The following is a 24,849-nucleotide window of genomic DNA, read 5'->3' on the forward strand; positions in this document are numbered from 1 at the left end:
AAGGTTGAGCAACAAAGAAGTCGCTTCAGTTAAGGTTTTGTGGGGAGTCAGCCCATAGATGGAGCTACTTGGGAAGCAGAAGAAGCCATGAAAGCCAAGTATCCTTACCTATTCCGTTCTAATTCCACTCCATCTTGAGGTAATAGTTCCTCTTCAGTTTTACAGTCATTCATGAGTAAATTCAGTTTTAGAATCATGTTCTCTCAGTTTCTACTTTCATTCTTAGCGTAATTGCATGTACTAAGAACTCAATTAAGTCAGACGTCAGTTCTCAGTGTTTAGTAGTGGGGTTTGCATCTCTCTCCCTCAATTTCAGCTAGTTTAGTCTTCATTCGAGGACGAATGTTCCCAAAGGGGAAATAATGTAACACCCCATAGCCAAAACAGACCAAAAATTAGTTTTTCAGAAATATATGCACGTGCTACCATTGGTGGCATCGATAGAACGTAGCTTGACCCACAGTCCGTCCTATACAACCGTCGATAGGATCAAAAACTCCAAAAAATTTTAGCCTAGAAAAATTGGTTAAGTTTTGGACGACGAACTGACTTAATGTCCGTAGGTTAAATGAAGGTCCGTAGTCCGTGACCATCGATCGAGACTCCCATCAACCACTCTCTGACATGATCTTTGGATGACCACCATGGTTTGTAGGTGGACCTATGGTACGTAGGTCTTACCGTAGGTGGAAAATTTGCAGCCAGTTAAGTGGAAATGCAGTTGGGTCAACTTAAAATGATCATAACTCTTAGCACAAAATGAATTAGGTATCTCATGACCTATCCACAGATAGATAACTGAATTATCTTTACATAGCCACTGACCTTGATAAAATAAGACCTTCGAGTAAGAATTTATAGCCATTTTAGTAAAGTCCTGTCGAAAAGTCACTCACGATGGACCCAACGACGGAGTGTCAGGCGCACGATGGACCGCCAGTCCTGGCCGTCGTGAGGCCCGACAGCAACCTTTCTAGGGGTCTTTTTGACCTTTTCCACTCTGTTCAAACCCTAAGTTACGTCATTTTAACCCTAAATAATCATATTTTAGTCAGTTTAAGCCTAGTAACATAATTAAGACATATCCAAGTCAAATAATTAAATCAAAACTTAGAAAATTAGAAGCAAGAGAGGAGAAGAAAGCTCAAGAACCCTAGTTCAAGAACACCTCAAGCTCCAGCAGTTCCAGCCCCAAAACTTAAGTATTTTTCCGTGGATTTCATCACGAGGTATGTGGGATTTCACTAGTGGGTTCCTTTCACCCATTGGGTTCTTAGTTTCAGTCAGTTCTTGATTCTCTTATCATGATTAAACCTAGGGTTTCTAGAACTTTGATATAACTTCATGAATTTATTAAATATATGTTCCAAATAATATTATCATGTTATTGCTCAGATTATCGCATGAATTTCAGAATCCTAGCTTTGTATTTCTTTAGTTCTTGAATTACACATGCTAGGTCATATATTTCAGACACTTCAGATATACATGCATCAGTTATAAATGCATAATTACCAAATTAATTGTTGCATTCTCAGTTTGCATGTTTAGTTTTGAGCTATTCAATATTTAAATAAATTCAGATATAATCTGTTAATTTACAGAATTAATAGGGAGTAGCATAATACCGAGTTGGACTAGGGTTTGGCGTGCCCAATAGTCCCAGGACTACTAGACGAGTAGGTCACTACACTATTTTAGGTCTACGACAACACTAAATCTGGACAACGCTTATAAAGTGTTGCCTAAAATACTTTTGGGGACGTTTTTAAAGTGTAGCCAAAGATTTTGACTTTTAGTTACACTAATATTAGCAACACTTTTAAAGTGTACTCTTTAATCGGATAACCTACACTTTATAAGTGTTGTTATAGTTGGCAACAACTATTTACATAAATGGCCACACTTTTAAAGTGTGTTATTTTTATAATTGTTAATACAACACATGAAAAATGTTGCCTTAGTGTTTTCCCAAAATTTTATATTCCCTCTAACATTTTAACATTAAAATTTGATCTCCCTCCATTTTTATTTGGCCAAAAAAATAAAACATTAAAGAAATATTAAAAATAATAAAACATTAAAACAACAAAATGGGAAACATTACAGAAACTTCAGCTGAAACTTTCACTTTCAGGTGAAGAATACATTTTCATCCAGAATTGAAGAACCCATTTGCAAGAACTGAAAAACAGGATCGAAGAACGGAAGAAATCGATTTTCGTCACAAACTCTGTCAAAGTTCAGTTGAAGAACACCATTTTCAGTCGAAGAATCAAAGAGCAACACGATTCCTCTAAAGCAAACTGAAGAAGAAGATCCTCCTCTCCGAGCTTTGTTGTTCAAGATTGGAGAGCTGAAGAAGACGATTTTCTTCAAAGATTCTTGGGTAAACTGTTGTTCCATCAGATTTTCTTTTGAAAGTTGAAAGAAAATGCTTCACAAATCAACTTGCTTCATATCTTAAAGCTTTAGGGTTGTTGGAATAGAGTTTATCAGGTAAGATATTTTATCTTCAAAAGTCTAAATTATAGCTCTAAGATTTTGATATTCTTTTGTGTCAGTCCAAAATTAAAGTTAGGGTTTTTATGACTTGTGTTATTGATACGAATTTTGTTGATTTAGGGAGTTTAGTTTGTAGTTGTATGACGTATAAATGGGCAGATTATCTTTGACAGACTAATTTTTTCTCTTGAATGTTGAATGTAGAAGCTGAAGCTAAGTCAAAAGTATCTGAAGAACTGAGTTGTAGCTAAGTTATCTTTCTTCGAAGAACTGAAGTGTTGAAGTTGGCGATACCTATAATATTTTGTCCGTAATATAGATTTCGTCAAGTGTAAGTAGCTACTCTACATGAATTTGAAAAAGTTTTAATGTATGTTTTAATGTCACTGTTTTTTAGTCTTTTTTAGTCTTCCTGAGTTCATGATTGTGCTCGTCTTAAGCTTGGTTTGTTCCTTTGTTAACAACATTGATTCTGTCTTGTAGCTATTTGCTGGTAAATTTTTTCTTTTTTTGACTACATGTCTTGAAGTGTCTAGAAGTCATTTTGTTGTTTGTCTAGTGCATTTTGCAAGTATAGATCAGAAACATTGGTTCAATATTGCTTAGTTGTTTTGGGATCAGCTCGTACTATGAATTTGTTAAACTTGTTTTGTAGTTTGAGTTGCACTATATAGAATATAAATCATATGCCTTAGAAATTGGAGATATAACATATATTTTTAAAGTCTAGAATGGGTGGAGAGGGAGCAGTAACTTGTGACAGTCTTTTCTGCTAACTGTTACTAGCAATAACAGAATAAAAGTAGAAGATTTGTTTTTGTGGTATGGACAACTTGTTGAGTTTTGGATATTGTTGAAAGTGAGGCTTGCTTCATCTAAGTTTTAGAAGAATTAGGAGAAGTTAGTGCAAACAAAATGGAGAGAAAGTCTTGTATGATGCTAAAGTCTGACCTATTTGATGAGTTAGATGCAACAGATGAGAAAATAGCTTGTAACTTTCCAATTTCATTACATGTCAAGTTCTTCCATATAAAATAGTAGTAAATAGAATTGTAAAGACAGTCTATGGTCAAGTGCTTTTTTCCTCACTGACTTTATGTTTCTCCTTCCTATCGACTTCAATGGTTCTGTCATGCTCCACAAAGTGGTGTTTCTTTTGAGCTTCAGGGGGAAGAGACCTATGGTGGTATCCACCAACATGTTTTCTCTGTGACTTCAGTTGTTTGATGCCTTTCCTTTTAGTCTATGTCAAACTGTGGATATTCTAGTTAGTAGTGAGCAGGAATAAGCCTACTGAAGAGCTTAATATACATTTATTCTTTTGTAATTTTTGAAGAATAAACATGTTTTTCAAGTTTGAAACTTGTGACCATATCTATAAGACTATAGTCTATTCATCTTCGTGATGAAACTAAATAAAAAAATAGTTTTAACATATAAGAATTAACATTAGAAAATAATGTTGTTTTCTTCTTTACATTCCTAATCATAGAGAACCTTCTCACTTTTTAACTATGTTTATCGGACTCTCCAAATATGTTATTACACCATTGCATATTCTGATAAGTGAACTAGAAATTGGACTCTCCAAATTTGAGTTTCACTAGCTAAGTCTACTTTGTCCAAAAAAGTGAACTAAAAATCATCTTTTAAGACTGCATATTCTGCTATCTCCTGTTGTTCTGTCCTCTTTAATATGAATTTTGTCATACATACATAAAGCTTATACTTTTGTTCCTTCGCATGTTTTAAACTCTTCCAGCCAAGGACCTATTTAAAAATGAGAAATTTGGGGTTGTTCTTTACACTTCTACTCCTCACGATTTTCTTGCTGAATAGTGAATTCAAAAGCTCTAATTAGATGATTCATGCTATGTTACTTACCTAGTACTGATTGGATATCTTTTTTATAGTTTGAAGGTTGATCCACGCTGATCTTACTTGCGACTTGTACCATTTCCATGGATCAGATGAATTGATTGAAAAAAATATAATGAAATATGACATGACAAGTGTAGCATGTGCTAATGAGATAATCATCTCATTTTGGTATATTGAGGTCAGTTTATTCTCCATGTCTTTATATGTAAACATGAATATATAACTTCTTAAATGTCTTTAATTTATAGGACACATGGTAGAAATAAGGTATTAAAACTAGCATCTCTCACTTTTAGGACATGAAGAGACTCATCAAGTATGTAAAGAATACTGAATCAAAATAAGTGATACATACAACAAATATTATCCATTTCCTTTATCAAATTATGTGAAAGTTTCTGCTTTGTCACGATATATGTTAGATATGATATCCATTTCCTTTATACAGTCAATGGCATAGTGACAAAATTTGCTATAGAAAATGTGACGAAGACTAGGATAGTAATTGCAGATAGAGAGATACATATATTGGGATCGTTTTTGAACATTAGGATTGCTAGAGATTCACTTTGTAGTCTCATTATGGGGTCTTCCGCTGGTAAGGTTTATTACAAGGCCAGAGTTGTTATTGCCGAGTCGAGATGCTTTGAATTTTTTTTTTATAGGATGTTTAAGTATCAAAGTTTGATTTTTTTTAAAATTATTGGATCTTTGACCAAGTTCTGTCTTTTTCAAAAGATGAACACTTTAAGTATGGAGTGATTATATGTGTACTAGGCGATGACCATATAATTTTGGTTTCATGGTTATATCTTTGTGTTATCTTATATATGCTAATGTTATATAATTATTCGTACTTCTTATGTGGTTTGTTAGACAATAATATGATTATTTCAATAAGGTTAGCTAGGTTGCCAGTGCACATTGTGTTTTGAAGACTTGATTTTACTTTTAATAACAGACTTAAACTTTTTGATTGCTTAACTACTCATCTCAGAGCAAATTAGAATAGTTTGAGACCATTTTGTTGGTGTCTATAATTTTCAGAATTATTGTGTGGATTGTTCTGGTCTATGTTTCTTCCCTACTGTACATGCCAGATATGATCATAAGAGTCCGTGTTTCTTCCCACTTTATATGACAGATATGCTCATAAGACAACACATCTGCATAGACATATTTTTTTGTGAAGTAAGAAGGATGTCATTAATAAAGCATCAAGCAGATGCACAGATTACAAAAGAATGATTTTTCTGTGTCAAGCAAACAGTTAACAACACTGATGATAAATTCTACGTAAGAATCCACACTAAATACGGGAGAAAGATAAACACAACATAAAGAGTAATCAAACATCCTACTTTAATGGTAATCCAACTGAAACAAATTTTTCTGTGTCAAGCAAGAGTATTTTAGAATAATCCAACTGAAACAAATAAATTTAGGCCGGTAATGGAGGTTTCATATCGTCATTCTGATGCTTTCATTATTTCACTTAAAGTTATTTCTTTCTACTCTTATGCTTGACCTTTTGAATATCTTTGGACTATGACGCATAATGTTTTTATTGATTGGGTTGGGTGTATTGTAGTTCTTTAGTTTACATTCATTCATGCCGAAATCTTAATAACATGATAACATTTATAAAAAATATTACACTCACAAAACATTCACCACAAAAAGTAAGGATAAAAAAGATCTTTCTTCATGTATCACAGATACAACAGTTCAGAAATATAAAAACTTGTTGTGTCACTAATACAGTGAAATTTAGAAACTGTTTTATTACTAAGACAACAAATATAAAAATTATTTTTTTTCTGATACAAAGAGACATTCATAAGTCGTTGATCGAATATCTATTATAGGATCATAAGAATGTTTGCTTGAATGTTTAAACATGGTATTAGATATTTGATACTTCTCTGATTTTGTGTGCACAAGAATGAGATTTTAAAGCTTTAACTCTAAAAGCTCATAAAACTCTAAAAGTACTAAAGCTCCAAATTCAATTACAAAACTTTAACTTTTAATCATTTGAGTTATATTTATTTATTTTCTTTCTTAATTGTGTATATCCTATTAATTGTACTTATTTTTTTATTTATAGTATCATCAGCATTGAAAAACATTTGTGGAGGTTTAAAGGTTTGATTTGACATAGTGAATGCCTCATGACTAGGTAAGAAATTTTTATCATCTGATAACACATGATTCTGATAGATTACTCGTGACTTTTAAAACTTATTTGTTAACTGGTTCATGATTATTGCTGAAAGACTAAATATTGATATATTCTTCTAGGAGTTCACATATCCCATCCAAGGATTGGATGAATTTAGCAAGGTATAGCAAAGAGTATATTGATGGCATTGAATCATTTCTAGATTTCGCTTACTCTTATGGAGATCCTCATGGAGAGAAAATTCAGTGTCCATGTGCGAAATTTTGTAATATTCTTTGGAACCGAAGGAATGTAGTGTATGATCATCTAATATGCCATGGATTCATTAAAGGCTATACTAGATGGATCAATCACGGGGAATGGGATATCAAGTTGAATGTTGATGATGATATGGATTACTCGTGTGATGATATTGATGGGTTGTTGAATGATCAATTTAGAGATGTTGCACAGGCTGGAGGAGTTTATGATAGTCCAAATGAAGATGCCAAGAAATTCTATAGCTTACTTGAAGAGGCAAACCAAGAATTATATTCTGGTTGTATAGGTTTCTCTAAATTATCATTCACACTTCGCTTATATTTGTTGAAGTGTTTACATGGATGGAGCAATGAATCATTCACTTCTCTTCTAGAGCTATTAAAAGAGGCGATTCCCGAGTTGAACATTCCTCAGTCTTACAATAAAACCAAGTCTATGGTTAAGAATCTTGGTCTGGATTATGATAAAATTGATGCATGTCCAAATGATTGCATGTTGTTCAGGAATGATCATAAGGAAGACGAATTTTGTCACACTTGTGGAGCTTCACGGTATATTCAAGATCCTAAAGTTGATAGTGAGCTTGAGTCTTCAAAAAAGCAACATCAAGTTTCTGCAAAGACTTTGAGACACTTTCCATTAATTCCTAGACTCAAAAGGCTATTTATGTGCTCAAAGATGGCAGATTCGTTGAGGTGGCATGAAGAGAAACGTTCTAAAGATGGAAAGTTAAGGCATCCCGCTGATGGTCTAGCATGGAAAGACTTTGATAGGGTGCATGCAGATTTCACACTAGATTGTCGCAATGTGAGACTTGGCTTGTCAAGTGATGGATTCAATCCATTTCGAACCATGAGTATATCACATAGCACATGGCCAGTTATGTTGATGATTTATAATCTGCCGCCTTGGATGTGCATGAAATCTGAATATTCCATACTTTCTTTACTTATACCTGGATCACGATCACCTGGAAATGACATTGATATTTACTTACAACCATTGATAGACGAGTTAAAATTATTATGGGATTCTGGGGTTGAAACATATGATGCTTCCAGAAATGAAACTTTTCAAATGCGGGCAGCTCTTATGTGGACAATCAGTGATTTTCCTGCATATGCTATGTTATCTGGTTGGAGTACAAAAGGCAAGTTTGCTTGCCCTTGCTGTAACTATGGCACTAATTCTCGCTATCTTAAACATAGTCGAAAAATGTGCTATATGGATCATCATGTTTTTCTACCGATGGATCATCCATGGAGATCAAACAAAAGATCATTCAATGGAAAAACTGAATTTAGGCCTCTTCCAGCTCCTTTAAAGGGAATTGATGTTCTTAATAGCTTACGTGATTTTGAAAATGTGTTTGGGAAAAAGAAAAAGAGATCAAATGATGGCCCATGGAAAAAAAGGTCAATTTTTTTTGAATTACCTTACTGGCAGCATAACTTGTTACGTCACAACATTGATGTAATGCACATAGAGAAGAACATAGTTGATAGCATACTTGGAACTCTTTTGGATATTTCAGGAAAAACAAAGGATCATGCAAAAGCACGGTATGATTTGAAAGATATGGGAATCAGGAAGAACCTTCATCCACAAGATACAGAAGATAGTAAGAGAACAAAGCTTACAAAGGCATGTTTCTCAATGACAAATGGAGAGAAATCCATCTTTTGTGGAGTTTTAAAGACAGCCAAGCTACCTGATGGTAGTGCCTCAAATATATCTAGGTGTGTGCACTTGGATGAAAGAAAGGTATCTAATTATAAAACCCATGATGCTCATTTCATGTTACATTACTTGCTTCCAATACCAATTAAAAGCATTCTTCCTGATCATGTGGCTATTCCTTTGATTCGTCTAAGTTCCTTCTTCCATCGTTTGTGCCAAAAAGTAATCACATTGGAGGAACTAGATTGCTTAGAAGTAGAGATCATAGAAACAGTAAATCAGTTGGAGCGAATTTTTCCTCCTTCATTTTTTGATATCATGATTCATTTGCCTATTCATTTGGTGAATGAAGTGAGATTAGGCGGCCCAGTGCAAAATCGATGGATGTATTCCACTGAAAGAGAAATGGGTACATTCAAATCATACATTCGCAATAGGCGTTTTCCAGAAGGTTGCATAGCAGAGACACGAGTGTGAATAGATTGCATGAATTTATTCTCAAAATATCTGCATCGGGGTGTGCATACCAGATTTAATAGGAGAGCGCGAAATAATGATGAATGTGACCCAAGTGACGCAGAACCTGTGAGTTTGTTTTCTAACAAAGGAGTTCCTTTAGGAGCAAAGAAAACTGATCCAATCATTTTAGATGACAAGTCACTAAGTCAGGCACATGCATACTTATTGGGAAATTGTGACGATGTTCAAGAATATATTAGGTACCTTAATTTGAATATAGTATTCTTTTTGTATAATTAATTTTTATCTTATTTAATTTATTATTTTAACAAATAAAATAAATGTTTTGTAGAGAGCATGAGCAAGAGGTTAATAATCAGTCACGAAGATCTAAATGGAGAAAAGCAAAGAATCATTGTCAAAACTTCTCTCAATGGTTTGAAACTAGTGCTTTGCAAGAGGATGTGTCTGATTTGATAAAACAATTATCTAGAGGACCAAATTCTGTTGCGAAAAGATATTCTGGGTATCTCATAAATGGATATAGATTCCATGTTAGGCAGCGTGATACAAGGCGTAAAACACAAAATAGTGGTGTTACACTAATTGCCTCAACTACAAGCTTTGCAAGTTCAAAGGATAAAAATCCGATTGCTGCAGATTTGACTTATTATGGTAGAATAGTTGATATTGTTGAATTAAACTATTACAGCCATTTTAAGGTTGTTTTATTTAAGTGTGATTGGTATGAGGTAGAAAAAGATGTTTATGGCCTTACTTATGTCTATTTTAACAAGAGATGTTCCCAGGAAGAGCCTTTTGTGCTTGCATCTCAAGTACACCAATGCTTCTATGTGCAAGATCCATATGATCAAGATAAACATTATGTTATGAAGACTGTTCCAAGAGACCTGTTTAACATGGGTGATGAAGTTGAATCTAATCTCCCACAAAGTTATGAAAATGAGACATCTGAACATTCGAAGGGTCCATCTATACCAAAAGATAATGGTAAAGTACTCTTAACAAGGACTGATTTACCAGAAACAATCATTGATGTGCCTGTGGAGGAATTTGTCAATCAACAACTTGAAGTCGAGTATGAAGAAGAGTTTGAAGATGAGTTCGAAGATGAGTCTGAAAATGAGTATGAAGATGAGTTTTCAGATGCGCTTGAAGACGAGATTGAAAATGAGTGTGAAGATGAGTTTGATGATGAAGTCGAGTCTGAAGAAGACACACCATGAGTTTCATATAGTGCTCACTCACTGTTTTTTTTTGTAATATAATAGTTTTGTTGTGATGATCATATAGTGCTCACTCACTGTTTTTTTGTAATATAATAGTTTTTTTGGTAAAACACATTAATATATCTAATCTGTAGAATGTAATATGTTGCCTTCTTATCTGATTATTATTTTATTGAGGAACCTATACTTCTAGCTGATTTTTGCTTGATTTGGTTGTTTGTTATTAATATACTTTCTGGTTTCATTTTATTATCAGGCAGTTGGCATTAGAGGCATTCAACTCTGTAGTTTGAAGTTGCTTCTTATTTGGTCGTTGTCCGGAGTTTGTCGCTCCGAGAGAGGTACAACTCTTTACCTTTTATTAATTTAAGTAATAAGAAGCTCTCCAGTTTTTAAACAGTCGCGTCTGCAGTTGTTTGAAATATCTTGTTTCATATGTTATCAATTTTTTCTGTTTGTTCATGTAGTTCTTCCAATTTCAATCCGTCCTGTTTTACTGTGGTATTCAGTTACATAGTGGTATTAAGTTACAATCCTCAGTCCCTATTCATTCTGCTTTATTAGAGCCCATTTCTTTACAATATTGAGTTATGCCTTACAAAAAATTCACTAAATCCCACATGCACATTGTTAGCTAAGTCTATAAGCAGACTAATGAGTCTTATGACAAATACCAAATTTAATTAAATTGTATCAACAATTATGCTTTATATCAGTTAGTTGGTATTGCATATATGAATCCTTTATATGAGAGATCCTGACTCTGTGTATATGATTTTATGTCTACTTCCTCTTTTAGCACCTTTACTCATTATAGTGTTGCACCTAGATTGTTGTACGTATGTGTGTTTGACTTATTATGTGATTTAAAATGTGTTCTGTAATTAAATTACTGTTTTGTATAAGTTCTACAATATTATACAGTACTTTAATGTATAAATTCAGGAAATTTTGGAAGTTCTGGATATTAGAGAAATTTTGAAAATTTTAGAAACTAAAATGTTGCAATCTACTATAAGAAGCTATCCATCTGTGAACCTTATATCAAAATTACATTGCTGCTACTTCTTTCACTTAAACAATCTTATTATTTTGTAGGTTTACTTACTATTGGGAAACAAATTGAAGAGATTTAAACAAAGCAAAAACAATGAATCAATCAACAATGCTAAAGAAAAAGGGTTTAAATCCAAACAAAGGTCAAAGTCCATTGAAGAATCTGGATGTTGATATGCAATACCGATCAAGTGCTGAATTGGCCAACAAATTCAAGATTAAGAGAGAACAACTTGCAAATGAACGCAATGATAAAGCTAAGAAAGAGCAGGCACTAATATCACATAAAAGAAAGAATTTTGAGGATTTCATTCCACAACAAGGAAAGAGTAAATTGCTTGGGAACAAATCAGTCATTCAATCATCTTCAAGGTTCCATACGTCATTGAAGAAAGATGTTACTGCTTCAGCACATGCGACTGGAACAGCACTAGGTAATGGAGAGGCACGACATGATATTCTTGATCTACCGAATTGCAAACAGGTAAAGAGGAAGCCGGTCATACCAGCTAGTACTCTTGATCAGTTTCTAAAAGATCAAGGGATACACAAAGATGATGAAACAAAACGTGACAACAACACAACAAGTGATGTCGAATTTATGCATACTCCTACTATTAATGAACATAACAAAGGATTGGATGATCGTGTGGAACAAGAAGAATTCAGTAAAGATAAATGTGATGTCGAAAAGGAAATTGACATTGATTGTAGTACAAAAGGTATGTTTTAAACCTTGTATGATTTAGAACTCATTATAAAAGAAATATCTTATTTCACGTCTGTTAAATCAATCTAGAAATGTCGAAGCCAAAAAAAGTTCGAGGACATACAACATGTAAGGATATTCATGCAAGAAATTTGGAAGAAAGAAAGGAGGTTACATTTGATAAAGGACAAGCGGTGGGACCAACTAATAAGATAGTTTCACAATTAAGCAACTTTATAGGAACAATTGCAAGGAATCCTAGATTCATCAGCTTGATGTACACTAGTTGGCATGTGGTGCCAAAGGATACTAAAAAGCGCATGTGGGAATACGTCAATGTAAGAACTACCACTCATGAGAATTCATATTTTTTTTACTTACTGAAACTAAATATATTTTATTTTGCATAGTCCAAATTTCTACTTCCAGTAGAAGGAAAGAAGTGGGTGATGACTGGTCTTCGTGATGCTTGGAGGCGACACAAGCAAAAAATTAAAAAGAATTTTTTTGATAAAGACAGTACCCTTGAGGATATGCTAGCAAAATGTCCTGATGGCATTCCACATCATCAATTCCGCCAGTTGATCGAGTATTGGAAACACCCAACTGTTCAAGTAAGGTTAAAATGGTGCATTTCCACTCATCGACTAATTCTGTGTCATATCTTTTCTTTTTATAGATATCAATTCAATTATCTCTTTGTTTTTAACAATAGGCTATATGCGAGATGAATTCTCAAAACAGGAAAAAACAAAAGTGGAGGCATCGAATGGGACCTATTAATTTTTCTAGAGTACGCGTGGCATTGGTAATACTTAGCTGACATTTCATACAAAATTTGATTTTCATTTTTTTGTACTTTATAAGAACTTACTGATTTTTTAAAATTTCTTTTTATATAATCTATAGCGTGCAGCCAAAAAAAACAACGAAGAACCATCAAAGCCTGAAATATTTATTGCAACTCGTACCAAGACGGGAAAGGAAATCTAGGCTGATACCCAAGTTGCAATAGTAAGTTTTTCAAAGAGGATTATTAGTGAACTTTATTCAGACTTAACATTTATATCGTGGGGAGTTTGACTACATTAAATTTTAATCATGTATGCCTTCTTCTTCTTCTTCTTGTGCAAGTTCAAGGAGATATCAATTATTTGTCGACATTGTTTAATTATTTTTTACGAAAAGTTTTCATAATGTTTTAATGCTTGATACTACTTACAATTCACTATGGATGCCAATTTTATTCAATAGGCTGAACTTCAAAGTCGCCAAAATTCTGGGGAAACAGCTGATGATGCATTTAGGGCAGTGTTTGGAAAGGAGCAGCCTGGTCGAGTTAGGTGCTATGGTAGATCAGTGACAACAAGTTCTTTGAAGAAAGATGAGGAAATTAACAATCTAAAACAAAAGCATGCCGATGAAATCACTTCTCTAAAGGAAGAATTGAGAGAAGAAATGCGACATTTATTCACTCAATTGCTACAAAACAACCCTGGATTGAATTTTCAAGATATACCCAGGTGTGTTGGATCTAACCTTGCTTCACCTATTGATGCAAGTAGTGCACAAGCTGTAAAAGGCACAAATCTTCCATATTCTTCGGGGTCAGCTCAAGATTCGGTTCATCAAAAGGTATTTTATATTTCAAATTCTCTATTAATAGTGTCAATATTGTTTTTCTTCTAGTTTAGTTGGTGTTATTGGTAATGAAATTCAAAACTTATTTTTACTTGTCTAAGTTTAGTCCACCTATTTATAACTGTTAAGAATGTTTTTGTTTTTGGTTTAAGCATTCGAATCGTTAGTTGAATAATTGTTCTATTAGTATTGTGCAATTGAGGAGTCTGTGGCTAACACATTATGTTTTATGGCATATTCCAATGGTGTTCAATTAAAAAAATGATGACACTATTTTCTACCTTTAGCTTCTGAATCCAGCTCATTGTAAAGGCTATTGTAGCTGGTCTTTTAATGGTCTGTCTGCACCTTTATGAAGCTATTGCTATTTTATTCATATTGGTGTCTGTTAGCTAGGTGGTTGTGGCTGTTAGTATTAATGTGGTGCAGCCTGTGATCTTGTGGGTAGATTTATTATGTTTGATAGATCCTTAATGGTTACTTGTTAAACTACAGACAAGGCAGAGAAAATTGGAGAGGAAAATCTGCAGGGGTTTTTCTTGCTACTGGTCCTCTATTTTTTGTTCATTGTCTGTTAAATCTTTAACTTGTTCAAGATTTTGTTTGTGTCTTTTTATAGCATTCCTTCTCTTCTTACTAAACATTTCTCTTGTCTGTATTTTTTGTTCACTGTCTGATGATGAACCTTGCCCTAGAGATACAATCTGATGATGTTTGTGTCTTTTTTGTATGCACTAGAGATGCAGTCTGATGTTGAACCTTGGCCTATGCTGCAGTTCTTTGAAAATATCATGTTCATGTTGTTATGTATTGATTTTTGTGGACACTTCTAGAGTATGTTATGAACCTTGTTTCTAGTGGTCATCACTGGTTTGTTTGAACTACTTGTGTGTAATTTTTACATTGAAGTTTACAACAGAAGACTGCACAAATTAAACTTTTGAAGTTTAATTTTTGAGAGCCAACAACAGAAGACTGCACAAATGTTGTAGTCCTTATAATGTGTAATTTTTACATTGAAATTGTATTTAGATTTGGATTGGTTGTCTTGCAGTGAATTCTCTCTGATTATGCACTTCCACAATTAATTCACAAACTTATAATTTTATTTTAAATGTGTAGGAAAATGTAGGTAACTGAATTTGAATTTGGCCAGAAGTAAACTCGATCCATTGTGGCAAAAGATGAAGAAATTTTTGTATTGTTGTCATATACGTTTGAATGACACTTTTGGGTTTTTGGAACTTGTTGATATTAGAGATCTTTAAGCAATCACTTTCTATGTTTTGGTTGTACATGAAATATTTCTCGAAGTTTATTTGAAATATCTCTTCAATTTAATGCTTAATTAGTTCATTTTGTGTTTTAGGTCACTTGTATGTATGTAAATATATTATATATATTTATGCTACATGTAGGCTTATAAATGTTTAAGTTACACTTTGTAAATGTTGCTCTAGGTAGATAAAATGTTACACTTTGAAAGTGTTGCTCTAGGTAGATATAAAGTTACACTTTGTAAGTGTTGCTGTAGGTGAGATATAAAATCAACACTTTATAAGTGTTGCTATAGATGAGATATAAAGTTACAATTAATAAGTGTTGCTATAGATGACATATAAAGTAACACCTTATAAGTGTTGCAATAGATGAGATATAAATGTTGCAATAGATGACCAATAAAAGGCAACACTTTTTAAGTGTGACCAATTAATCTAAAAAGGCAACGCTTTTAAGTGTAGTCTAACAAAAAATAGGTGTTGCTAATGCACGTCTTCAAAGCGTGCCTTTATACCTATTTGGCTACGCTTTATAAGTGTTGCCAAAGGTGGCAACATTTAAAAAGTGTTGCCTAATGTCAAAGGTTACGCTTCTTTTGGGCAGCCCCTAAAAAGTGTTGCTGAATGTCCAAAAGTGTAGTCTTTTATCAAAGGCCACACTTTATGCTAGTTTAGGCTACACTTACGTGGTGTTGCTGTAGGCCGAAAATGGTGTAGTGGGTTGTAAGTCCCCTCTGTGTGCAATCATTTTACTGATCACGCCACCATGCCTTTATACCTTTGGAAGGGTAAATTGGGTCCTCTCGATGGGGCGTATACATCGGACTCCACATTTAGCTCATTTGGTTTTATTATCAGTTATTAGTATCTCCCACAGTTCAGTCAGACTCTCTACATTGACCATTTATCAGTATATTCAGTATTCAGTTTCAGCATGTTATAAATTGGTCATTGCATCCAGTTAGCTCAGAAATCAGCACATCATGTTTATATTATTATACTTGTTTTTGTGCTTGTTCATTCATGCTTTATTTCAGCTTTACACTATCCTACATGCTCAGTACCTTTGAAGTACCGACGCATACGTGCGCTACATCTTATCATGATGTAGGCTCAGGTTCTCAACATCCAGATCACGCATAGATTGATTTCTCGATTTCAAGTTCAGTAGATTCAGTGGTGATCCCTCATTCTCCGAGGACAACAGTCATGATTTTCATTTCAGTCTCTAGTCATTTAGTTTAAGTTTTTGTTAGATTTAGCTGGGGCTCATTTTAGTTTGTCTAGTCTATTTTTGAGGCTATTTTCAGACATAGTTAGATTCAGCTTAATATTGAGTTAATATTTCTTTTGTATTAAACTCATTATTTTCAAATATCTTAGTTATAGAATATGGGTATTCCCCATTTTTTCATTTCAAGTATGATTTAGCTTCCGCAACAGTTTATTATCTTTAGTATGCTCATGATCATGCTAGCAAGGTTAGCTTGGGATCACTTGTGGTCCTAGGTTCCGTGTCCGCATCTCGGAGGTAGCTCGGGGCGTCACACTTACAGTCACTTAATTTTTCACTTTGCATCTGCAAAACAGGTGAAGATTTGAAAGGCTTATTTGTTCTTCCAACAAACACATCTCCATTTCAGCAAAATGATCTTCAATTTCCTTTTCCAATTATTCTTTCTCGGGGAGAATGGGTTCCTCGTCATCTAATCGGAATACTAAAGAAAGTGTTTCTTTGATAGAAACATGTTCTTTCTCTTCTAGAGGAATAACTTCAGTACGATCATAGCACTCATCTTTTTACAAGCATTTACACTCCTTATAATCTGACCCCTTTTCACCCGACTCCTCATCATTACATTCCTCCTCATGAACTCTTAAACTTGTCCATATAGTGTGGCCAAAAAAATATGTTTGACCTTTGTTGTGGTTTTCACTCTCAGCAAGCTCCACCATTCTTCTTTTCCTTCCAACAACTCATAGTCCTCTTCAGACTCCCCCTCATCGCTAAGAAGAATCGGACCTTTATTGTTAAGTGGAGGACTTGCCAATGGGCTATCCAAAACGAGCCATTTCTCATTAGTCCCATCGTTCACCCATGTTTTACACCCACATTCACAAGTTGTGTATCCCGTTTTTGTAATGGGACTCTTACACTTTTGAAAAAACCATCTTGAACCAGAGCCATCATCCTCTGAATCCATATATATGCACTTGAGTCAAATCACATTACCATTAGAATAATAAAAAATTTTAGGAAGTCTTATTTAAAGAATAGTGTGAAACACTAATGTGACTAAAATGTTGTCATTCTAAACGCATTACAAAGAATAATAACATGTAGGAGTGACAAAGAGCGAGTTGAGTCGATCAAAAACCGAGTTAAACAAAAATAGATGAAGTATTTGACTCATCTTTAAATGGATAAAAATGAGTTACCCATTGTATAATATGGATAGTCATATTATAGTGCAGATCTTATTAAAAGCTTTAAATACAAAATACTTTTAGAGTATTTTTTATCAGCCCACACCCCTACCAGCTCCTATCCCAAAAAATGTAAGAAATTGTTTGATTTTTTGTATTAAATAATTAATTTTCGGGTAAAGAAAAATACATGTTTGAAATATTTTTCATTTGGGTTAGGTCTTCAGGGGTAAAATTAATGGGTGATCTAACTTATTAAAGTTAGACAACTAATATTTTTTGGATTTTTTAATTTAGTAAAATAAATTTGTTAACGGGTATGGTAGATAGAATTTCGTTTTGTATTCAGTTTGACCGTATCCTTCAATATTATTAATTTAACGTAATGAACGTTGATATTTTTTTAAAAAATATATTTTGTACTCATATGAATTTTATCGATTTTACGAAAATTTACAATCATTTAACATTTCTTAAGTTTAGCTTATCACATGAAAATATATTTGATCTCTTTTTCAAAATACCATATAGTTATAAAAAAACAAAAAAAATCAAAAAGTTGATAAAAACCGAAAGAACCGACCAGAACCAACAAAAACCGACCCTACGTGGTTTGATTTGACTTTTAGGTTTAATAATCCGACAGAATTGATTTAGATTTTTTTAATGAAAAATCGAACCGAATTATGTACACCCCTAGTTAGGACTAACATAAATGAATTGCAAATACCTCATTTAGCATAAATGACACACCTCAATTGATAGCGTTGATTATTGCCTTCATGATCCAACTTCCTTTCTCTATTACATCAATTGAAAAAGACTTTTGGGGGTGTGAATACACTTGCGCGAATTCGAGTGATGGCTACAAGGGAGAAATCAAAAGGAAATTGTATTCGACCGGTGGTGGGGGTGGCGGATTTATCTGCTATCTTGTATGATTGATTAGCAGGGTATCTAGGAGGCAATATTTTACGTTGTGGCGCTCTCGCTAATTTACAATATGAAAAAACCCTAAGTGTTCTCTTTCAACATGGCCCGAATATGGGCCGAAGCAAATTGGGTTTCTTGTATAGGGCTTATAATTTTGAGACCCATTGATAGAGCTGTCAAAATAGGTTTTGCCCGTTATGCCGGCCCAACCCAACCTTTGAATTAAGTGGGGTTGAACCTAATTCTTTTGGCCTATTTAGGAATGAGGTTTTTTAGTCCAGCCTCATTTGTCCTGCTAGCCTTTGAGCCCAACCCGCAGCCTCTAATGTTATTATGTAAGCTATGAATATTTAAAATATTTTTTATTGATATATTTTTAGTAGTGATTTATTTGAAAAGTTTTTATATATAGATATTTAAAAAAAATAAAAAATCAAATATTTTAAACTAGCTAGCTTTTTGTGGGAGGAATGGCGAAATTTTTAATCTTTTCCCGCTAAATCTTACGTGGACTATTATGTATTTTTGCAAGTATTCACTAAAGTGAGTGATTTATAAATGTATTTTGTAGTATTCACTGAAGTATGTGATTCATAAATAAAAATTTGTATGTAAATGATGATGTGTTCAGAGATGTTAACATTCAATACTCTTAGATACTCTTTCTAAGATAGTAATATTTTTCATTCTTTTATTGAAGGGTCAACTCATCACAACCCGTGGCCCGCTTAGGGCTTGGTTGGGATGCTATTCTATGGACCCTTTAATTGAAAGGGTTATCTCGTCTCAACCAGTTTAACTTTCTAGCCCATTAAGGTTGGGTTCGGACAATCCATTTTGCTAGTTCTACCCATTGACCTACCTAGGTAACTTTCACATATAGAAAACATAAAAATCATACTTGTATGTTACAACAATAGTTTGCATAATTACGCTCCATAGAAAATTTTATGTTGCTATGGAGTTTGTGATTTGTATAATTCGCTATAAATATACGAATGACTATAAATATATATATTTCATTATACATATATGAGTGTCTATTAAGATTTATATTTTAGTACATATATATATATATATATATATATACATATATATATACATATATATATCTACACACACACACACACACACACACACACACATATATATATATATATATATATAAATACGGTTATTCATATGTATATTTCAGTAACACATACGAAAAACTGTATATTTGCATTTGTATAAAGTGAGAAAAAAGAAAGAAAAAAGAAAAATGGGCAGGGGAGGATCTTTATTTGTAATATTGTAAGTGTATAGGATGAAAATATATGTATTTATATTTGTTTATACAATTTTCCTTCGCTTTATACAAACAGAAACACAATTTATACATTTGTATTTATATAAAGTGAGAGGTGAATAAGAGTGGCGAGCGGCGAGCGGCGAGCGAGATCAAGAGAGAAGAGAGAGGGGAAGGAAGATGTGTTAAGAGATGTATGTATATGATGATGTGTTCAGAGATGTTAACATTCAATACTCTTAGATACTCTTTCTAAGATAGTAATATTTTTCATTCTTTTATTGAAGGGTCAACTCATCCCAACCCGTGGCCCGCTTAGGGCTCAGTTGGGATGCTATTCTATAGACCCTTTAATTAAAAGGTTCATCTCGTCTCAACCAATTTAACTTTCTAGCCCATTAGGGTTGGGTTGGGACAATCCATTTTGATAGTTCTACCCATTGACCTACCTAGGTAACTTTCACATATAGCAAACATAAAAAACATACTTGTATGTTACAACTATAGTTTGCATAATTACGCTCCATAGAAAATTTTATGTTGCTATGGAGTTTGTGATTTGTATAATTCGCTATAAATATACGAATGACTATAAATATATATATTTCATTATAGATATATGAGTTACTATTAAGATTTATATTTCTATATATATATATATATATATATATATATATATATATATATATATATATTTATTTATTTATTTATATATATTTTTAGTAGTGATTTATTTGCAGAGTTTTTATCAATATATCCTATATCATTTATATTATTATAAGTGGGAATGACAAAGTTAAAGGTTGAATTACGAAAATGTCTTTGTAAAATATAATATTTATGGACAAAAATGTAAATACACATTAATTATATAACATTACATTCAAAATTATTATGTGTTTATGGACAAAATCTTAATACACACTCTTAAAAGTTAAGGACTTTTATTTGTCAATTTTTAATTTTTTAAAAAAGATTTCCTATTATTTTGCTTTATCTTGTTTTTTTTAATATCCAAAGACTTACAGCTTAACAAATGCATCAAATAGCCAAAAGTTACTAACAAAATAAAACAGAACCCACAATAAATTTCTACAAACTTTATGGAATAAATCTGAAAGTTTCCAACAATTGTTACTAATTTTCTATTGAGTTATAAAACAATTTTTTCTCTACAACTTGCATATATTAATTTTCATTTTTTTTCATATTCCTTCACTATTCATATTTTCTTCTCATTATAATTATAAAAGTTAGGTAAGCTAAGGTGTCTTGATTGTAGAAGAAGATTCATGATAGCTTTAACAATAATTGGTAAGAAGAGTGATACAATATCAAATACAAAATTGTTCTCAGAATTCATAGAAACTCGAGAAATGTAAAATCTCAATTTGTGTAATATTTTTCATTTCTTGAAATTAAATTGAATTATACAACCTTGATCAATATTTAAGAAAACATACAATTTATAATACTTTTCGTATATTTTTGGACTATCTCTGTATTTCTTTATAGTATTGACTATATCTGTATTAATTTATAGGACGTATTGATTTACTTACTTAGTATTATATTATTTCACATCATAATTCATTGATATTCAAAGAAAAAACTATACTCAAGTCTATGTTGCATTTTTAAGGTTAAACCTCATTGGTGTTCCAAAAAAAAAATGCATAGTAACATCAAAACATATAGTGAAATGATTATTTAGTTCTATATAGATGAAACAAAAACATTAGTAGTTAGAGAATATATTTTTAATTTATTTATTAGGAATATACTACCCTTTATTTAATGTTATATATAACACATGCGAAATTTGTTAAGCTTCATTTTCAATCATCATTCCAAAAGTGTTTTCATAATAATATTTTGAAAGATCAAGGGATAATGTTATATTTGAACAATAGAGAGAACATATAACCAATACGAGGGAAAAGATTGATTCTTTAACAATTATTTTAAGGACCAAACGAAGCACGATCAAGTTCCCGTGTGATTGATAAGATAAATATTAATAGAGGAGGTATGTGGTTCAATTAAATCTTATTGATTGTCAACCCTTTTGATTTCCTTTGGTTATCAATTAGTATTAGTGATGAATTTATGTTAAATTACAATGTAAATTAACATCGAGAATATTCGTAATCCTCACCTGTCATTGGATAAAATAATAAAGGATAACTACAATGAATTATGTATAAAAAATTTATTTCTACAGTCAAATCAGAGCCACATAATCATTTTAGTATATTCATTTTTCTCATACTAATATATCACACTCTGAGCCTAATAACATAAAAATATAACTTAATATTTCAATCTCCCAATCAAGTCGTGTTGTTCATCGAATGTCTAATCATTTGGTATACAATAAGGGAGTTATATGAATATGTTGATAGTTCATCTGTTTCAAATTGTATTTTTTGTTGAACAATTTGTGTTACTCATTTCAATGTGATTTTGACATACTTATTTTGTATATAGTGTTTTTAGGAGATTCACGTGTGAACCACGTGTCCAAGACTAGTATTTCAAAAAAATAAAAATCAAATCTTCTAAAGTAGCTAGTTTTTTTGAGGGAGGAATGGTCTTACTATTATGTATTTTTGTAAGTACTGATTGAAGTGTGTGATTCATAAATTTACTTTTGTAAGTATTCACCGAAGTTTATGATTCATATATGAAAACTTATATGCATTGATGTTGTGTTCATATACGTCAATATTTGATACTCTTAGATACTCCTATAGATTAATATTGGTCATTTTTTTATTGAAGGGACAAAACGTACCAACCCGTGACCCGCTAAGATCTCGGTTGAGCTGATTTTTTATAGGACCTTTAGTTAAAAGGGTCAGCCCATCCCAATCATTTTTAACTCTCTAACCCCTTAGGGTTGGGTTGGTCTAACCCATTTTGACAGCTCTACCATTGACATACCTAGATAACTTCTACATATAGCAAACATAAAAATCATATTTATATGTTGTAGTTATAGTTTGTATAATTGTGCTCCACAACAAATTTTATATTTGCTATGGAGTTTGTGATTTGTATAATTCGCTATACATATACGATTGACTATAAATATGTATATTTCGCTATACATAAACGAATGACTATGTATAATTCGCTACACATATACGAATGACAATAAATATGCATATTTTGGTATACATATATGAATCACTGTTAATATATATATTTTACTATATGGTTATTAATATGTATGTTTCACATGAGTATAAAACTGAAGATAATTTAAACTTAAGAAATCTTAAATGAATAGAATTTTTTGTAAAGATGGTAAAATTCACATTAGTACAATTTTATTTTATTTTTTAAATATCAACGTTCATTATGTTAAATAAATATGATTAGGATACAATCAAAGTGAATATAAAATGAGATATTTACAAAGTAAATTGTTAACTTTGGAAAGGAACCGTTTTGTGAACGAGCAGAATCTTCTTGATTGGGTAAAAATATTTCCTGCTGATATTAGAAGATTTAGCATGATAATTTGCTCAAGGTTTCGTAACGACTTTTCACTTATTGCTGCGAAGAGAATTGCTAAACTGGTTGATGCTTAAACAAGAACGCCAAAGAGCGGCAAAAATTGAGCGAAGTGGTTGAGATACTAACAAAGGCAGTACAAGAATCACAAGAAATAACTTCTATTGAAGCTACTAATACAGGTGCATATAAGCCTACACAACTTCCTTTACCTAAACAACTCAAAAATAAGATCATCTCCGAAACTGCACGACAAATGATCCCCCTAGCTTAGGTAAGTCTACTCAAATAAGGTCGATACAACTTACTCAAAATAAGCTAATATTGTATAACTTTTTTTACTAGCTATTTCATGCTTGAAGACTCCACATATCGCGGGATCAAACTTATTTCAGCCTCTAAATTGAGACCCTTATGCACGAAAAAGTGTCTATATATAAGTTACCCAAAAATAGAGGGGGGCATATACCTAACCTCTGGCAAAAATAGAAAGTGGAAACTAGGACACCAAATATGGGAAGGCAAATGACTTATAAAACCTTCCACAAATGACTGATCTTCAGACTCTTTACGGCTCTCAATCTCAATACTAGTTGGGGTTAAGTTCAAACTGTCTTGACTCCGAAGGAGAAGATTCGCTAGTTTGTTTTCCCCGAGCAGAATATCAGGCATTGGAATAGAATCCCTGCCTTTGTTTAATTGACCAGATGGGATTGCAACTACGTCAAGAATTCCCGAAAACAGAGGTCAAGCAAAATACAAGATTTGTTATCACTAATGATTCCAACTACAGATCGTGTTTTTCGTATCAAGGTCGATGACACCATTCTATTGCATAGAGTGCTGCAATTGCTTCTGCCTGATTGTTGCTTTTACATTGTGTTGGGACTGAGAAAGCCATAATGAGATGATCCATGTCTTTCTGAGAACCCCTCCAACGTATATGAGTTCTCAGACTAGGGTATTTGGACATGCGATTTCATCTTGTAATTTGAATTTAGGGATGAAATTAATATTTGAACATGCAATTTCATCTTTATCGAAATTCCAAATTCTCAAAAAAGTTTGATTTGATAATTTCATATATAAAAATTGACACGCGAGTTTATACTTGTAAAAAAAAGAAACAACTATTTATCTAGCTAGATATATATTTTTTCGAGAATACTATAGGAGTGATGAAATATTCATGGAATATAAACATGATGATATAATTCTACTGATTTGACTAACAAACGCCTCCACAAATATAACAGACTACAATTTATGTTCGATTTTTTATTATTGAATTAAATTTGCTTGATAAATGCTAATATATTTTTTCTAAAGAATAACTTTGTGATGATGTATTGTACTTTTGTTATGAACTTTTTTTTTTGGTATGGACTTTTGATTTTTTGGAAAGATTTTATAAAGAATTGAGACATGTTTGATAGTTTTCATTTCACAACCTGTGATTTTTTTAAAACAAATCCAAATTGCATGTTTAAACAAAACTTCAACTACAACTTATATTGATTTCGTATCACATGACCAAACGGATCCTTAGTATTTTATAATGGGTGAAACTAAATAAATGTCACATAAATACACATTAATTACCAATAAATACCCCTTACATTGATACCCCCAAAATAATCACAATAGATGCCCCAAGAGATAATTTCTTGTAACTAATATATTTAGATATATTATATTGGTATAGTTAAGGTTTCTTAATCACAATCTACTCATTAGTAATGATATTGTAAGAGTATATATTACCCAATTAT

General features: G+C 32.4%; 2 protein-coding genes and 1 long non-coding RNA gene across 3 annotated transcripts; all 3 read left to right on the forward strand.

Annotated features, from left to right (window-relative positions):
* The first annotated feature begins 6,718 nt into the window (after window positions 1–6,718).
* Window positions 6,719–10,218, forward strand: LOC101245386 (uncharacterized). The gene is made up of 3 exons (XM_069288467.1): window positions 6,719–8,985; window positions 9,043–9,231; window positions 9,324–10,218. The coding sequence occupies exons 1-3, from the start codon at window positions 6,719–6,721 to the stop codon at window positions 10,216–10,218; spliced, it is 3,351 nt and encodes a 1,116-aa protein (XP_069144568.1).
* A 1,108-nt stretch (window positions 10,219–11,326) lies between these two features.
* Window positions 11,327–12,979, forward strand: LOC101245682 (uncharacterized). The gene is made up of 5 exons (XM_026032617.2): window positions 11,327–11,999; window positions 12,077–12,324; window positions 12,397–12,600; window positions 12,702–12,794; window positions 12,896–12,979. The coding sequence occupies exons 1-5, from the start codon at window positions 11,372–11,374 to the stop codon at window positions 12,977–12,979; spliced, it is 1,257 nt and encodes a 418-aa protein (XP_025888402.1). The 5' UTR covers window positions 11,327–11,371.
* Window positions 12,980–13,246: 267 nt separating this feature from the next.
* On the forward strand, window positions 13,247–14,839 carry LOC138337646 (uncharacterized). The gene is made up of 2 exons (XR_011211026.1): window positions 13,247–13,621; window positions 14,750–14,839. It is a non-coding gene; the product is annotated as an uncharacterized lncRNA (long non-coding RNA).
* Window positions 14,840–24,849: the final 10,010 nt, after the last annotated feature.

The sequence above is a fragment of the Solanum lycopersicum genome, chromosome 8 (assembly GCF_036512215.1).
Source record: "Solanum lycopersicum chromosome 8, SLM_r2.1".
Lineage (NCBI taxonomy): Eukaryota > Viridiplantae > Streptophyta > Magnoliopsida > Solanales > Solanaceae > Solanum > Solanum lycopersicum.

Coding starts and splice junctions, on each gene's coding strand:
- LOC101245386 (XM_069288467.1), top strand. CDS start 6,719: ATGAATTTAGCAAGGTATAGCAAAGAGTATATTGATGGCATTGAATCA. Junction 8,986..9,042: donor TGCATAGCAGAGACACGAGT/GTGAATAGATTG, acceptor TGTGCATACCAG/ATTTAATAGGAGAGCGCGAA. Junction 9,232..9,323: donor GATGTTCAAGAATATATTAG/GTACCTTAATTT, acceptor AATGTTTTGTAG/AGAGCATGAGCAAGAGGTTA.
- LOC101245682 (XM_026032617.2), top strand. CDS start 11,372: ATGAATCAATCAACAATGCTAAAGAAAAAGGGTTTAAATCCAAACAAA. Junction 12,000..12,076: donor CATTGATTGTAGTACAAAAG/GTATGTTTTAAA, acceptor AAATCAATCTAG/AAATGTCGAAGCCAAAAAAA. Junction 12,601..12,701: donor GGAAACACCCAACTGTTCAA/GTAAGGTTAAAA, acceptor TTTTAACAATAG/GCTATATGCGAGATGAATTC.